The sequence below is a fragment of the Oncorhynchus masou genome, chromosome 13 (assembly GCF_036934945.1).
Source record: "Oncorhynchus masou masou isolate Uvic2021 chromosome 13, UVic_Omas_1.1, whole genome shotgun sequence".
NCBI classification, from domain to species: Eukaryota; Metazoa; Chordata; class Actinopteri; order Salmoniformes; family Salmonidae; genus Oncorhynchus; species Oncorhynchus masou.
This window is the reverse complement of record NC_088224.1, coordinates 9,908,244-9,924,329: the sequence shown is the minus strand read 5'-3', so window position 1 is coordinate 9,924,329 and position 16,086 is coordinate 9,908,244. Positions and strand designations below refer to the sequence as shown.

Below are 16,086 nucleotides of genomic sequence, written 5' to 3'. Positions count from 1 at the left end.
CCAGAGGGGAAAAGTTCACAAAATCACAATTGACGCTTTGTCAACTTTAAGCTCTTTTCTTTTACTTTAAAAGGTCCCATGCAGCCATTATTTTAAATATCTCAATATCAAATCAATTCTGGGTAACAATTACGTTCCTTACTGTGATGGTTTTGAATTAAAGTTGTAAGAAAAAAAGGTGTAAAAATAGCTTAGAAAAGAGCCATTTCTCAAGGAATAATTTAGCTCGGACTGTCTGGGAGTGGTCTGAGTGGGGAGGGGGAAACTAAAAACTAGATGTTATTGGCAGAGAGGTTTGGAACTCTCTTTCTTATTGGTCTATTAACTCATTTACTGACTGGTGATGCCAAAACTCCATCTCACACAAAACAGGCAGACATTTTTAGGGTGTCTTTTCAAAACAGCTTTTACACTAAAAGGGCATTAGCATCATTATCATCATTTCCACGGTATTATTCCAACCTCATACTGTGGAAACATAAAACACAGAAAAATAACTTTTTTGACTGAACTGGGCCTTTAACGCTGACTCTCTAATCAACTCTATCTAATCAACTCTACTCTGTCTAATCAATCTAATGCTAATTAATCCTAATCATTTCTGTTACTGACTTCTTCTAGATAGAAGCATCATACACTACATGTCCAAAAGTATGTGGACACCTGCTCGTCAAACATCTTATTCCAAAATCATGGGCATAAATATGGAGTTGGTCCCCCCTTTGCCGCTATAACAGCCTCCACTCTTCTGGGAAGGCTTTCCACTAGATGTTGGAAAATTGCTGCTATAACAGCCTCCACTCTTCTGGGAAGGCTTTCCACTAGATGTTGGAAAATTGCTGCTATAACAGCCTCCACTCTTCTGGGAAAGCTTTCCACTAGATGTTGAAAATTGCTGCTATAACAGCCTCCACTCTTCTGGGAAGGCTTTCCACTAGATGTTGGAAAATTGCTGCTATAACAGCCTCCACTCTTCTGGGAAGGCTTTCCACTAGATGTTGGAAAATTGCTGCTATAACAGCCTCCACTCTTCTGGGAAGGCTTTCCACTAGATGTTGGAACATTGCTGCTATAACAGCCTCCACTCTTCTGGGAAAGCTTTTCACTAGATGTTGGAACATTGCCGCTATAACAGCCTCCACTCTTCTGGGAAAGCTTTTCACTAGATGTTGGAACATTGCTGCTATAACAGCCTCCACTCTTCTGGGAAGGCTTTCCACTAGATGTTGGAACATTGCTGTGAAGACTTGCTTCCCTTTAGCCACAAGAGCATTAGTGAGGTCAGGCACTGATGTTGAGAGATTAGGCCTGGCTTGCAGTCGGCGTTCCAAGTCATCCCAAAAGTATTCGATGGGGTTAAGGTCAGGGCTCTGTGGAGGCCAGTCAAGTTCTTCCACATCGATCTCAACAAAATCTCTTAGGCTTGTGTACGGCAGCTCGGCCATGGTAACCCATTTTATGAAGCTCCCGATGAACAGTTCTTGTGCTGACGTTAGTGAGTGTTGCATCTGAGGATAGAATTTTTTTACGGTCCTGTTCTGTGAGCTTGTGTGGCCTACCACTCCGCGACTGAGCCGTTGTTGCTCCTAGACGTTTCCACTTTACAATAACAGCACTTACAGTTGACCGGGGCAGCTCTAGCAGGGAAGAAATTTGACGAACTGACTGGTTGGAAAGGTGGCATCCTATGATGGTGCAACATTGAAAGTCGCTGACCTCTTAAGTACGAGCCATTCTACTGTCAATGTTTGTCTATGGAGATTGCATGGCTGTGTGCTCGATTTTATACACCGGTCACCATCGGTGTGGTTGAAAAAAAAACAAATCCACTCATTTGAAGCGGTATCCACATACTTTTAACCATGTGGAGTACAGTATCGTCTGTATAGCGGTCCATCTCTATAGATGAGTAAACACTGCCCCCTTTGGTAGAAAAGTATAAATACATGAAAATGAAGGACATTGTAAAGTTGCCTCTGCTGCTCTGCCATGCCAGGTACAAATGGATGACTGTTATGTAGCTGGTGGTTGGAACGCAGTGTGAGTAGCCTAATACAAAAACACAACTACAAACCTGTAAAGTCAGGGTGATCTAAAATTAATGGATACATACGCAGAAATGAAAATAAGAATTTGTTCATAACTGACTTGCCTGGTTAAATAAAGGTAAAATTAAATTAAATTAAAGAAATAAGATGTAAATAAAATAACAAATATAAATAGTAATTTCAATACGCTGCTTCCTTCACTCCAGTTCTGATGAAGCCCCCTTTTTCCCCCAGTGTGACTACAACAACGACGATTAAAAAACAAAAACTGTCGAAAGGTGTGAATATCATCCAGAAGAATAGATAATGAAGTAATTTCTTCAAAGAGATATTAAATTGGCCCTCAAAAATGTTTGGATGAAATTAGATATTTTTTACACTTAAAACGAAAAAATACTTTTCACATTGAGAGGGAAAATAAATATTACAAACTTTTTGTACTGTACAAGAGATGAAACCAAAATTGGTTGTAAAGTTGTTTGATTTGAAGAGGGATCCTCGTATCATGACGGTTTAAGAGTTACAGAAAAATCACCCACAATCTCTTGTTATCATCCCCCCTTCAGAATAAGAGTCCCTTCAAAGTTGACCTTGAAGATACCGATTTTCCAATTACGACGAGAAGAAAAATCGTAGAAAAATATGAACAAAGTCCCTGCAATCTCTACACAATTGAAAGACCAAATGCCCTTTGAAAATTCTCGTTAAAATCTCCAGAAAAATGGGAGAAAGGGAAAAAAAAATTCAAATACTTTATTTCAATATTTTTGTTGTTTCGAAGATCCAGTTCAGTCATTCGGGATTTGGCAGTAGAGTGGAAGGGAGAGCGACCGAGAGGGATTGTTCTGGGAGTTTTCTGGAGAGTTATGTTTGTTCCCTTCTCCTTCAGTTAAACTCCATTGGCTGGGAGGATCAAAGGTCATAGTTCAAAAGTGAAGCTTGTTCACTCTGGTTGGTTGGACTGGTCCAGTCTGGTGTGGTGTGTGTGTCTGTCTGCAAGGCAGTGCAGTTGGGTGGTGTGAGGGAACGGGGCTCTGAGGTAAACATGTAGGAATGGTGGTGACACAAGCGAACAAGGGAGGGGTGGGGGGCTGTATGTGAGTTGATCTTCCTCAGGCGCCGTGGTAGTTTTGGCCCCCAGCTTGACAGACAGTGGACAGAGAGAGACACAACGTCAGTAACATTACCTCAACATTCCCCTGATCCAACAAACGCGTAAACAGAAAAGACTCCACAAAAGAAAAACCACACGCATGTCGTCACAATGATGGAGGCATTTTAAAAAGAGCAGGATGCCGACAGGGAGGGTGGAGCACTGCAGGAGCCTGGTGGAGACAAGGAACGGGTGGGGTAGGAGGGCGAAGCGGATAGGGAGGGAGGGAATAGAATTGTTAGGGGTGTTCTCTGGCTTCACTGATGTAAACACTGTTAGGTTGAAGGAATGTGTAAGTTAAACAAAGCAGGACTCCATGAACACAGGGCTCCATGAACACAGAGCTCCATGAACACAGAGCGCCATGAACACAGAGCGCCATGAACACAAGGCTCCATGAACACAGGGCTCCATGAACACAGGGCTCCATGAACACAGGGCTCCATGAACACAGGGCTCCATGAACATAAGGCTTGAACACAGGGCCTGAACACAGGGCTCCATGAACACAGAGCGCCATGAACACAGAGCGCCATGAACACAGAGCGCCATGAACACAGGGCTCCATGAACACAAGGCTCCATGAACACAGGGCCTGAACACAGGGCCTGAACACAGAGCTCCATGAACACAGGGCTCCATGAACACAGGGCTCCATGAACACAGAGCTCCATGAACACAGGGCTCCATGAACACAGGGCTCCATGAACACAGGGCCTGAACACAGAGCTCCATGAACACAGGGCTCCATGAACACAGGGCTCCATGAACACAGGGCCTGAACACAGAGCTCCATGAACACAGGGCTCCATGAACACAGAGCTCCATGAACACAGGGGCTCCATGAACACAGGGCTCCATGAACACAGGGCTCCATGAACACAGGGCTCCATGAACACAGGGCCTGAACACAGAGCTCCATGAACACAGGGCCTGAACACAGGGCTCCATGAACACAGGGCTTTATGAACACAGGGCCTGAACACAGAGCTCCATGAACACAGGACTCCATGAACACAGGGCCTGAACACAGGGCTCCATGAACACGGGGCTCTATGAACACAGGGCTCCATGAACACAGGGCCTGAACACAGGGCTCCATGAACACAGGGCTCCATGAACATAGGGCTCCATTAACACAAGGCTCCATGAACACAGGGCTCCATGAACACAGGGCCTGAACACAGGGCTCCATGAACACAGGGCTCCATGAACATAGGGCTCCATTAACACATCAAACACAGGGCCATGAACACAGGGAACACAGGGCTCCATGAACACAGGGCCTGAACACAGGGCTCCATGAACATAGGGCTCCATGAACACAGGGCTCCATGAACACAGGGCTCCATGAACACAGGGCTCCATGAACATAGGGCTCCATGAACACAGGGCTCCATGAACACAGGGCTCCATGAACATAGGGCTCCATTAACACAAGGCTCCATGAACACAGAGCTCTATGAACACAGGGCCTGAACACAGAGCTCCATGAACACAGGACTCCATGAACACAGGGCCTGAACACAGGGCTCCATGAACACAGGGCTCCATGAACATAGGGCTCCATGAAAACAGGGCCTGAACACAGGGCTCCATGAACACAGGGCTCCATGAACATAGGGCTCCATGAACATAGGGCTCCATGAATACAGGGCTCCATGAACACAGGGCCTGAACACAGGGCTCCATGAACACCGGGCCTGAACATGGTGGGACCGGGAGGGCACTCTCTCTCCCTGTCTCTCCTCCCTGTCTCAGGAGGGGAGGGGGTAGGAGGCACCGTGTGTGTACATACCACACTGGCAGCTGGCTAAACAGCACCAGACTCCGAGGCTACATCCCAAATGGCACCCTATTGAACTACGTTTGACAAGAAACCGAGTCAAAATTAGTGCACTATATAGAACCTGGTAACTTTGTAGGGAATAGGGTGCCATTTGGGATGTAGATTGTGCCTGGGTGCTTTAACTGGACACAAACATGCAGGGCTACAATGAAAACCACATGGGCACCAATGTTTACAGACCGCGTGCAGAGATGAACAGATTAATGTAGGAATAGGCCTGAGTGAACTGTTATCACTAAATCCACGCACTTTTATTAACAGCCGCTGCTAAAATTGCAAGGACATGTAGTTATGAGTTGTCCATTGTCCAGTGTCAGTAGCATGCAGTGCTTTGGACTTGGGAGGAGGGATTTGATTGTAATGCTGCTCATTAAGGCTTTGACTGCATCCTAAATGGCACACAGTTCACTGTACAGTGCATTCAGTTTTCAGACCGCGTTGATCGGTTCCACATTTTGTTATGTTACAGCCTTGTTCTAACATAGATTATATTAAAACAAAATAAAAAATCCTCATCAATCTACACACACAATGCCCTATAATGACAAAGTGAACACAATTTTTTTTGTTTATGTTTGCAAATGTATAAAAAAAATACCTTATTTAACAAAAGTATTTGCTATGAGACTCAAAATTGAGCTCAGGTGCATCCTTGTTTTCCATTAATCCTCCTTGAGATGTTTCTACAACTTGATTGGAGTCCATCTGTGGTAAATTAAACTGATTGGACATGAACAAGGCACACAACCTGTCTATATAATGTCCCACAGTTTTTATTTTATATAACTAGGCAAGTCAGTTAAGAACAAATTCTTATTTACAAAGACGGCCTACCAGGGAACAGTGCCTTGTTCAGGGGCAGAACAACATATTTTTACCTTGTCAGCTCGGGGATCCAATCCAGCAACCTTTCGGTTACTGGCCCAATGCTCTAACCACTAGGCTACCTGCAGCCAGTTGACAGTGCATGTCAGAGCAAAAACCAAGCCATGAGGTTGAAGGAATTGTCCGTAGAGCTCCGAGACAGGATTGTGTCGAGGCACAGGTCTGAGGAAGGGTAACAAAACATGTCTGCAGCATTGAAGGTCCCCAAGAACACAGTGGCCTCCATCATTCTTGGAAGAAGTTTGGAACCACCAAGACTCTTCCTAGAGCTGGCCGCCCGGCCAAACTGAGCAATCGGGGGAGAAGGGCATTGGCATTGCTCTGACAGAGCTCCAGAGTTCTTCTGTGGAGATGGGAGATCCTTCCAGAAGGACAACCATCTCTGCAGAAATCCACCAATCAAGCCTTTATGGTAAAGTGGCCAGACGGAAGCCACTCCTCAGTAAAATGCACATGACAGCCCATTTGGAGTTTGCCAAAAGGCACCTAAAGGACTTTCAGACCATGAGAAACTAGATTCCCTGGTCTGATGAAACCAAGATTGTACTCTTTGGCCTGAATGCCAAGTGTCACATCTGAAGAAAACCTGGCACAATCCATATAGTGAAATATGGTGGTGGCAGCATCATGCTGTGGGGATGTCTTTCAGAGGCAGGGACTGGGAGACTAGTCAGGATCGAGGGAAAGATGAACGGAGCAAAGTACAGAGAAATCCTTGATGAAAACCTGCTCCAGAGCGCTCAGTACCTCAGACTGGAGTGAAGGTTCACTTTCCAACAGGACACGACCCTCAGCACACAGCCAAGACAACGCAGGAGGCTTTGGTTCACCCCAAATACAGGTGTGCCAAGTTTGTAGTGTCATACCCAAGAAGACTCGAGGCTGTAATCGCTGCCAAAGGTGATTCAACAAAGTAAAGGGTCTGAATTTTTTATGTAAATGTGATATTTCAGCTTTTTCTTTTTAATAAATTTGTAGAAATGTCTAAAAACCTGTTTTTACTTGGTCATTATGGGGTATTGTGCATAGATTGATGAGGGTGGGAAAAAACAACAATTGAATCCATTTTAGAACAAGCTTTTGAAAAAGTCAAGGGTTCTGAATACTTTCCGAATGACGAGAGCCCTGCGGGGAATAAGGTGCCATTTGGGACTGGACCGTGGATCCCTTGATCATAGTCTTTTTGTAGGACCAGTTAGCATATCGTTTTGAGGTCCTGATTGCTTTAGTGTGGTGATTAGGGTGGCGACTATAACCATTACACCTAGGACTGGGCGGTATAACATATTTGACTATATACCGGTATTGATGCACGGACTGGTTTTGGGTTTTTACTTTATCTTCTATAACGGTATTTGAATGTTTGGTTTGTTTAATGTGATGCGCCGTGTTGTAGCGTCAATTTTTATAGTTTACTTCACTACTTGAGTCATCTCTTTCTGCTCTCTTTCGCCACGCCTCTCTCTGCTCTCTCTTTCCACTCTTTCCACACAGACCTAGACACTCCTGTCACTCAGGGAGCGCATTTGAAGTTTCTCAACCACAAGACACTTGCCTTTTGTCTGCATGGTCAATGAAGCACATGCAACAATGTTGATGACTACGATGTTGTTTCCACTTTGCTTTCATTTAATATAAATCCACTAGCGTTAATTTTTCTATAACACGTTCTTATTTTTTATTTTTTATTTTTTATTGGGAACATCTGCAAACAGCTAGTCTGTCTTTTCTTAGCAAGTTGTGGCTAAATCGTGTTTGTGAAAATGCACATCGCTAGTTAGCTAAACATAGCTAGCCTTACAGCTACCAGTGATGGTGTAGACCTAAATCAGCATGTTTCCAAATCAAAGAGGAATAGGTGAAGCATGAATATGTTGGCTATATGAAGTAGCTAAGAGAAAACATTTAATGTAGCCAAAGATCATAGGGTCCCTTAGGAAACACTGACCAACACTTTGGTTCCTACCCTGTCACAATAACTCCTCCCTGGCATTTTCATTCACTGTCATGTTAAACAACACTGTATTCAAAGTGCCCACTATTATCTTCTAACTATAGAATTAGAATAATCATTCTATTTTCATGATTCCAACAGTTCAATTAAGTATTTTGATCTAAATCGCAAGTCAAATCACAATTGCAACATTTGGTTAAAAATAAGGCCGCGATTTTATTTTGCCTAAATCATGCAGCCCTAGTGTGGAAATCATCTCAAACGAGTGCAGGAAATGCTGAAATAGATGAAAATGCTGAAAAAAATATTTGGTTGAAGTTTAAATGAACAGTATAAAACAATCATTTAAAATCACTTACAATGTATGCGTTGCCACTCAAGGGTCACGCACAAAGCAAATGTAGAACTTTCATTATACAAAAACTTTAAATACCTCCAAATACCGTTGTACTGTCAACAATGTAGGGTTCGGGGTACTACTGGCCTGGTTTTAGGAGAGGTGAGCCTGGGATTAATCTGGGGTTCGGGGTACTACTGACCTGGTTATAGGAGAGGTGAGCCTGGGATTAATCTGGGGTTAGGGGTACTACTGACCTGGTTATAGGAGAGGTGAGCCTGGGATTAATCTGGGGTTAGGGGTACTACTGACCTGGTTAGGAGAGGTGAGCCTGGGGTTAGGGGTACTACTGACCTGGTTATAGGAGAGGTGAGCCTGGGATTAATCTGGGGTTAGGGGTACTACTGACCTGGTTATAGGAGAGGTGAGCCTGGGGTTAATCTGGGGTTAGGGGTACTACTGACCTGGTTATAGGAGAGGTGAGCCTGGGGTTAATCTGGGGTTAGGGGTACTACTGACCTGGTTATAGGAGAGGTGAGCATGGGGTTAATCTGGGGTTAGGGGTACTACTGGCCTGGTTTTAGGAGAGGTGAGCATCTGGGGTTAATCTGGGGTTAGCCTGGGGTACTACTGACCTGGTTATAGGAGAGGTGAGCCTGGGATTAATCTGGGGTTAGGGGTACTACTGACCTGGTTATAGGAGAGGTGAGCCTGGGGTTAATCTGGGGTTAGGGGTACTACTGACCTGGTTATAGGAGAGGTGAGCATGGGGTTAATCTGGGGTTAGGGGTACTACTGACCTGGTTATAGGAGAGGTGAGCCTGGGGTTAATCTGGGGTTAGGGGTACTACTGACCTGGTTATAGGAGAGGTGAGCCTGGGGTTAATCTGGGGTTAGGGGTACTACTGACCTGGTTATAGGAGAGGTGAGGTAGGAGAGGTAAGCAGAGGTGAGCCTGGGGTACTACTGACCTGGTGGGGTTAATCTGGGGTTAGGGGTACTACTGACCTGGTTATAGGAGAGGTGAGCCTGTTAATCTGGGGTTAGGGGTTACTACTGACCTGGTTATAGGAGAGGTGAGCCTGGGATTAATCTGGGGTTGACCTGGTTATAGGAGAGGTGAGCATGGACCTGGTTAATCTGGGGTTAGGGGTACTACTGACCTGGTTATAGGAGAGGTGAGCCTGGGGTTAATCTGGGGTTAGGGGTACTACTGACCTGGTTATAGGAGAGGTGAGCCTGGGGTTAATCTGGGGTTAGGGGTACTACTGACCTGGTTATAGGAGAGGTGAGCCTGGGGTTAATCTGGGGTTAGGGGTACTACTGACCTGGTTATAGGAGAGGTGAGCATGGGGTTAATCTGGGGTTAGGGGTACTACTGACCTGGTTATAGGAGAGGTGAGCCTGGGATTAGGGGTACTGACCTGACCTGGTTATAGGAGAGGTGAGCCTGGGGTTAATCTGGGGTTAGGGGTACTACTGACCTGGTTATAGGAGAGGTGAGCCTGGGGTTAATCTGGGGTTAGGGGTACTATGACCTGGTTATAGACATGTCCGGGTGAGCCTGGGTCCTGGTTAATCTGGGGTTGGGCCAGACCTGGAGAAGAGGGAAGGTGAGCCATGCACACGCACACACTGCACACACACATAGGACAGGTGACACACTGGGGTTGGGGTTAATCTGGGGTTATGGAAGTTTCACTACATTGACCTGGACTATAGGACACAGGTGAGCCTGGGATTATCTGGGGTAAAGGGGTACTACAAGAGTTGGAAACGTTTATGACCCAAGCAAACAGTGAAAGGGGTTACATTTGGACAAGCCTGGTTTAGTTAGGAGAGGTGAGCTTTTCTTTTTCTTTTTTTGAATTTGATTTGGCCACTAATACAGAGGACTTGGGGTTAGAGGTAATAGATCTACTGACGAATAATATATGGTTACTCCATTGAAGTGGTCTCTAACGGAATACATAGTGAGCCAGCTAGCACAGAGGGGAACCTGGGGTTAATCTGGGGTGATCTCTGTTTCCTGATGCACCACCACTTTGGTCACAGACATGTCCGGGTGCTGCTCCTTCGTCTCCTTGATGGCCTGGGCCAGAGCCTAAGAGAAGAGGAATACAGAGAGCGAGACGCAGAGACACACACAGAGACACACAGAGACACACGCACACACAGACACACACACACACACAGAGACACACACACACACACACACACACACACACACACACACACACACACACATAATGGAAGTTTCAATACATTGAGATTGATGGCACTAATAAAAAAGACTATACATACATTAAACACAATCACCCCACAGGCAAATACAGCTGCTAAAACCCACCCGACTACAAGAGTTGGAAACGTTTATTACCCAAGCAAACAGTGAAAGGGGTACCACATTTGGACAAGCCTGCGTTTAGTTCACATCACCAACCAAAGCTCTTTTCTTTTTTCTTTTTTTGAATTTGATTTGCGCCACTAATACAGAGGACTTGAAATGTTAGATTCTGTGTAATAGATCTAAACCAGACGAATAATATATTGTTACTCCATTGAATTGGTCTCTAACAGAATACATAGTGAGCCAGCTAGCACAGAGCCGGGGGCTGGAAGTAGAAATCTGTCCCCCACCTTGTCGTGATCAATCTCTGTGTCTCCAGTTATCACAATCCTCTTCTCAATGCGAGTCTCTGAGATCCCTCCTTTCACTGTCTGAAAGAGAGAAAAATAAAGAGATTGTTAGAAAAGGGCCAAGAGAAGAAAGAGTAAGACAGAGAGACAGAGAGAGAGACAGAGAGAGCAGAGAGACACATACTGTAGAGAGACACAGAGAGAGAGACAGCAGAGACAACATAGAGACAGAGAGAGAGAGAGAGAGAGAGACAACATAGAGAGAGAGACAGAGAGAGAGACAGAGACAACAGACAGAGAGACTGTAGAGAGAGAGACAGAGACAAGATACTGAGAGAGAGAGAGAGAGAGAGCAGAGAGACAGAGAGAGAGATAGTAGAGAGAGAGACAGAGAGACAACATACTGTAGAGAGACAGAGAGAGAGCAGCTTTGACCTGACAACATACAGAGAGAGATACAGACAGAGAGAGAGCACTTTGAGACAACATAGTAGAGACACAGAGAGAGAGACAGCTTTGACCTGACAACATAGAGAGAGATAGAGAGAGCAGACAGACAACATAGTAGAGAGACTGTACAGAGAGAGAGCAGCTTTGACCTGACAACATACTGTAGAGAGATAGACAGAGAGAGAGACACTTTGACCTGACAACATACTGTAGAGAGATACTGTATACAGACAGAGAGCAGCTTTGACCTGACAACATACTGTAGAGAGATACTGTACAGAGAGAGAGCACAGAGACAACATACTGTAGAGAGATACATAGAGAGAGAGACACTTTGAGACAACATACTGTAGAGAGATACTGACAGAGAGAGAGACTGACACATACTGTAGAGAGACACACAGAGAGAGAGAGCTTTGACCTGACAACATACTGTAGAGAGATACTGACAGAGAGAGAGCTTTGACCTGACAACATACTGTAGAGAGATACTGTACAGAGAGAGAGAGCAGCTTTGACCTGACAACATACTGAGAGAGATACACAGACAGAGAGAGAGACCTGACAACATACTGAGAGAGACACACAGAGAGAGAGCAGCTTTGACCTGACAACATACTGTAGAGAGATACTGTATAGAGAGAGAGACAGCTTTGACCTGACAACATACTGTAGAGAGATACATAGAGAGAGAGACTTTGACCTGACAACATACTGTAGAGAGATACTGAGAGAGAGAGAGCAGCTTTGACCTGATAACATACTGTAGAGAGATACTGTATAGAGAGAGAGAGCAGCTTTGACCTGACAACATACTGTAGAGAGATACTGTATAGAGAGAGACAGCTTTGACCTGACAACATACAGAGAGATACTGAGACAGAGAGCAGCTTTGACCTGATAACATACTGTAGAGAGATACTGTATAGAGAGAGAGAGCAGCTTTGACCTGACAACATACTGTAGAGAGATACTGTATAGAGAGAGAGAGCAGCTTTGACCTGACAACATACTGTAGAGAGATACTGTATAGAGAGAGAGCAGCTTTGACCTGACAACATACTGTAGAGAGATACTGAGAGACAGAGAGACACATAGAGAGAGATACTGACAGAGAGAGCAGCTTTGACCTGACAACATAGTAGAGAGACACTGTATAGAGAGAGAGACAGCTTTGACCTGACAACATACTGTAGAGAGAGACAGAGAGAGAGAGACTTTGACCTGACAACATAGAGAGAGACTGTATAGAGAGAGAGAGCAGCTTTGACCTGACACATACTGTAGAGAGATACTGTACAGAGAGAGAGACAGAGACCTGATAACATACTGTAGAGAGATACTGTATAGAGAGAGCAGCTTTGACCTGACAACATACTGTAGAGAGATACTGTACAGAGAGAGAGCAGCTTTGACCTGACAACATACTGTAGAGAGATACACAGAGAGAGCAGCTTTGACCTGACAACATAGAGAGATACTGTATAGAGAGCAGCTTTGACCTGACAACATACTGTAGAGAGATACTGTATAGAGAGAGAGCAGCTTTGACCTGACATACTGAGAGAGAGACTGTACAGAGAGAGAGACACTTTGAGACACTGTAGAGAGATACTGTATAGAGAGAGAGCAGCTTTGACCTGACAACATACTGTAGAGAGATACTGTATAGAGAAAAACTTTGACCTGGCAACATACTGTAGAGAGATACTGTATAGAGAGAGGAGCAGCTTTGACCTGACAACATACTGTAGAGAGATACTGTATAGAGAGAGAGCAGCTTTGACCTGACAACATATTGTAGAGAGATACTGTATAGAGAGAGCAGCTTTGACCTGACAACATACTGCAGCTTTGACCTGACAACATACTGTAGAGAGATACTGTATAGAGAGAGAGCAGCTTTGACCTGACAACATACTGTAGAGAGATACTGTATAGAGAGAGAGCAGCTTTGACCTGACAACATATTGTAGAGAGATACTGGGGCAACCCATATGTAAAAGTAGTGGCCCCAGCCGACTTGTAAGTCGCTTTGGACAAAAGCTTAAATGGGACCTGACAACATATTGTAGAGAGATACTGTATAGAGAGAGCAGCTTTGACCTGACAACATACTGTAGAGAGATACTGTATAGAGAGAGAGCAGCTTTGACCTGACAACATACTGTAGAGAGATACTGTATAGAGAGAGAGCAGCTTTAATGTTTTGAAGAATTGGGTATATTAATCAAATGTTACTTATTCTTTAGTCTGTGTATGTTTTCTCACCGCTCAACCCTTATGGCGGTCACGACCAATGTTCCCTCAAAAATATTTTGCCACTGAGCAAATTCCAGGTCTGCTGAGAGCACACTTGAAAAATGATGTATAACTTCTGGTGCGTTTACTGTGAACACTGAGGCTTGTACCTGCTTTAAGTTACAGTTATAACAGTGGACAAGTAGGCTGCTGTTGCTATTTGATCCTAATGTAGACCTACCTGAGAGGCCACCTAGGGCTGGAAAGGGTCGGAAACTTTACGGGAAATTCTCCATGGGAGGTTAAGCCTGGAATTCTGGGAATTTTTTGGGGAATTTTGCTTAACTTCATCAAAAAAGGTAGCTTATAACAGTGAACCTTTTTTTTGTGGGATACATATAAGGCAGTTCTAGGTCTTGTGGCATATTTTGGTTCAACTATCCCTAGTTCAATGGAATTGCAACACTGCATACACAGTGCATTCTTCCATCATATGTAGAGCTGATTCTCAAGATCTTGCACACACTAATGAGATTGTCACGTTCTGACCTTTATTTCCTTTGTATTGTATTTATTTAGTATGGTCAGGGCGTGAGTTGGGTGGGCAGTCTATGTTTGATTTTCTATGATTTGGGATTTCTATGTTTCGGCCTAGTATGGTTCTCAATCAGAGGCAGGTGTCATTAGTTGTCTCTGATTGAGAATCATACTAAGGTAGCCTGGGTTGCACTGTTTGTTTGTGGGTGATTGTCTATGTTAGTGGCTTGTGTCAGCACAGGTCTCATTTGTAGCTTCACGGTCGTATTTAGTTGATTGTTTTTTGTTAGTCTTTTGTATAGTGTTCAGTGTTCTCTTTATTAAAATTCACTATGAACACATACCACGCCGCATATTGGTCCTCTGATCCTTCTCGCCTCTCCTCTTCAGATGAAGAGGAGGAAGACCGTGACAGAGATGCTATTGAGCCCACTACTACTATGTCTTGCCCGAGCTGTGTATGCAACTGGTTCACCTCTGATGCTCACAGGCAATGTGTCTTGGAAGAGATGTCTGAATGTTCTTTGCCCAGCATACACCCCTCCAACCAGACATGCTTTATCTACTCATTCGCTGGTTGCAGAGTTCAACAGAGTTCAAGTGAAAGTCAAGTAAATCACAGAGACCGTATCTCCATTCCTCAACCAGTATTCTACAAGAGCACAGACACGAGGGACAACTGACACACCGGTCTCTACATTGCAGATGAACTGAAGGCAAACATCAATGATCTTGGACCACAGAAGGTATTTGCACTGGTGACAGACAATGCTGCGAACATGAAGGCTGCTTGGTCTAAAGTGGAGGAGTCCTACCCTCACAACACACCCATTGGCTGTGCTGCTCATGCATTGAATCTGCTCCTCAATGACATCATGGCACTGAAAACAATGGATAGACTACATGAGAGCCTAGGAAATGGTTAGGTATGCGAAGGGTCATCAAGTTATAGTAACAATCTACCTCACCAAGCAAAGTGAGAAGAATAAGAGCACCACATTGAAGCTGCCCAGCAACACCCATTGGGGTGGTGTTGTCATCATGTTTGACAGTCTCCTGCAGGGGAAGGAGTCTCTCCAAGAAATGGCCATATCACAGTCTGCCGATATGGACAGCACCATCAAGAGTATCCTCCTGGATGATGTATTTTGGGAGAGAGTGGTAAACAGCCCGAAACTCCTGAATGCCATCCTGTCTGATGTTTAGACTTGCAGATGTAAGAGAAGAAATCCGTACAGCCCTGTCCACTTCACTGTTGCTCCAAGCAGAGGAAACTGCAGTTCTGAAATACATCAAAATGCGTGAAGACTTCTGCCCGAAGCCCATACACATCGCAGCGTACATGTTGAACCCCAAGTACGCTGGCAAGAGCATCCTGTCTGGTGCAGAGATCAACAAGGCCTATGGTGTTATCACTACCGTGTCTCGCCACCTTGGCCTGAATGAAGGCAAGGTTCTTGACAGTCTGGCCAACTACATTTCCAAGCAAGGGCTTTGGGATGGAGATGCAATATGCCAGTCGTGCCTCATATCTCATCAGCCACCTGGAGGAAGGGACTTTGTGGATCTGAGGCTCTTTCCCCTGTTGCCTCCATCATCCTCCAAATCCCACCAACATCAGCCGCCTCAGAGCTCAACTGGTCCTTGTTTGGGAACACACACCAAAGCACGCAACAGGCTGACCAATACATGTGTTGAAAAATTGGTGGCCATCTTGACAAATTTGAGGCTTTTTGAGCCGGACAACGAGCCATCCTCAATAAGGTTGGAAAGTGACAGTGAAGATGAGGCGTCAGAGGCGTCAGAGTCTGATGTTCAAGAGGTGAACATTGAGGAGGTCCAGGGAGAAGACATGGAAGTCTGAGAGGAAGACAACCGAAGCTTTAGTTTCTAGACTATCATTTTACAGATGTGTTGAAAACGTTTTTTTGGGAGATGTGATGGATCATAGGGAATCATTCAATATTCCCTTTCTTCTGTTGTTCAGTGAAA

At 44.7% G+C, this 16,086-nt stretch overlaps 1 protein-coding gene across 1 annotated transcript in view; it reads right to left on the bottom strand.

Moving 5' to 3' along the window:
* Nucleotides 1-947: 947 nt before the first annotated feature.
* The window catches only part of LOC135551638 (protein 4.1-like), a 131,598-nt gene continuing 116,459 nt past the window's right edge, over nt 948-16,086 (bottom strand). The window contains exons 18-21 of the mRNA XM_064982822.1: nt 10,867-10,947; nt 10,226-10,330; nt 9,500-9,520; nt 948-3,189 (exon numbers count right to left, since the gene is read on the bottom strand). Of these exons, the coding sequence (XP_064838894.1) occupies nt 10,232-10,330; nt 10,867-10,947 (180 nt within the window). The 3' untranslated portion in view covers nt 948-3,189; nt 9,500-9,520; nt 10,226-10,231. The remainder of the gene's footprint in view (nt 3,190-9,499; nt 9,521-10,225; nt 10,331-10,866; nt 10,948-16,086) is intronic.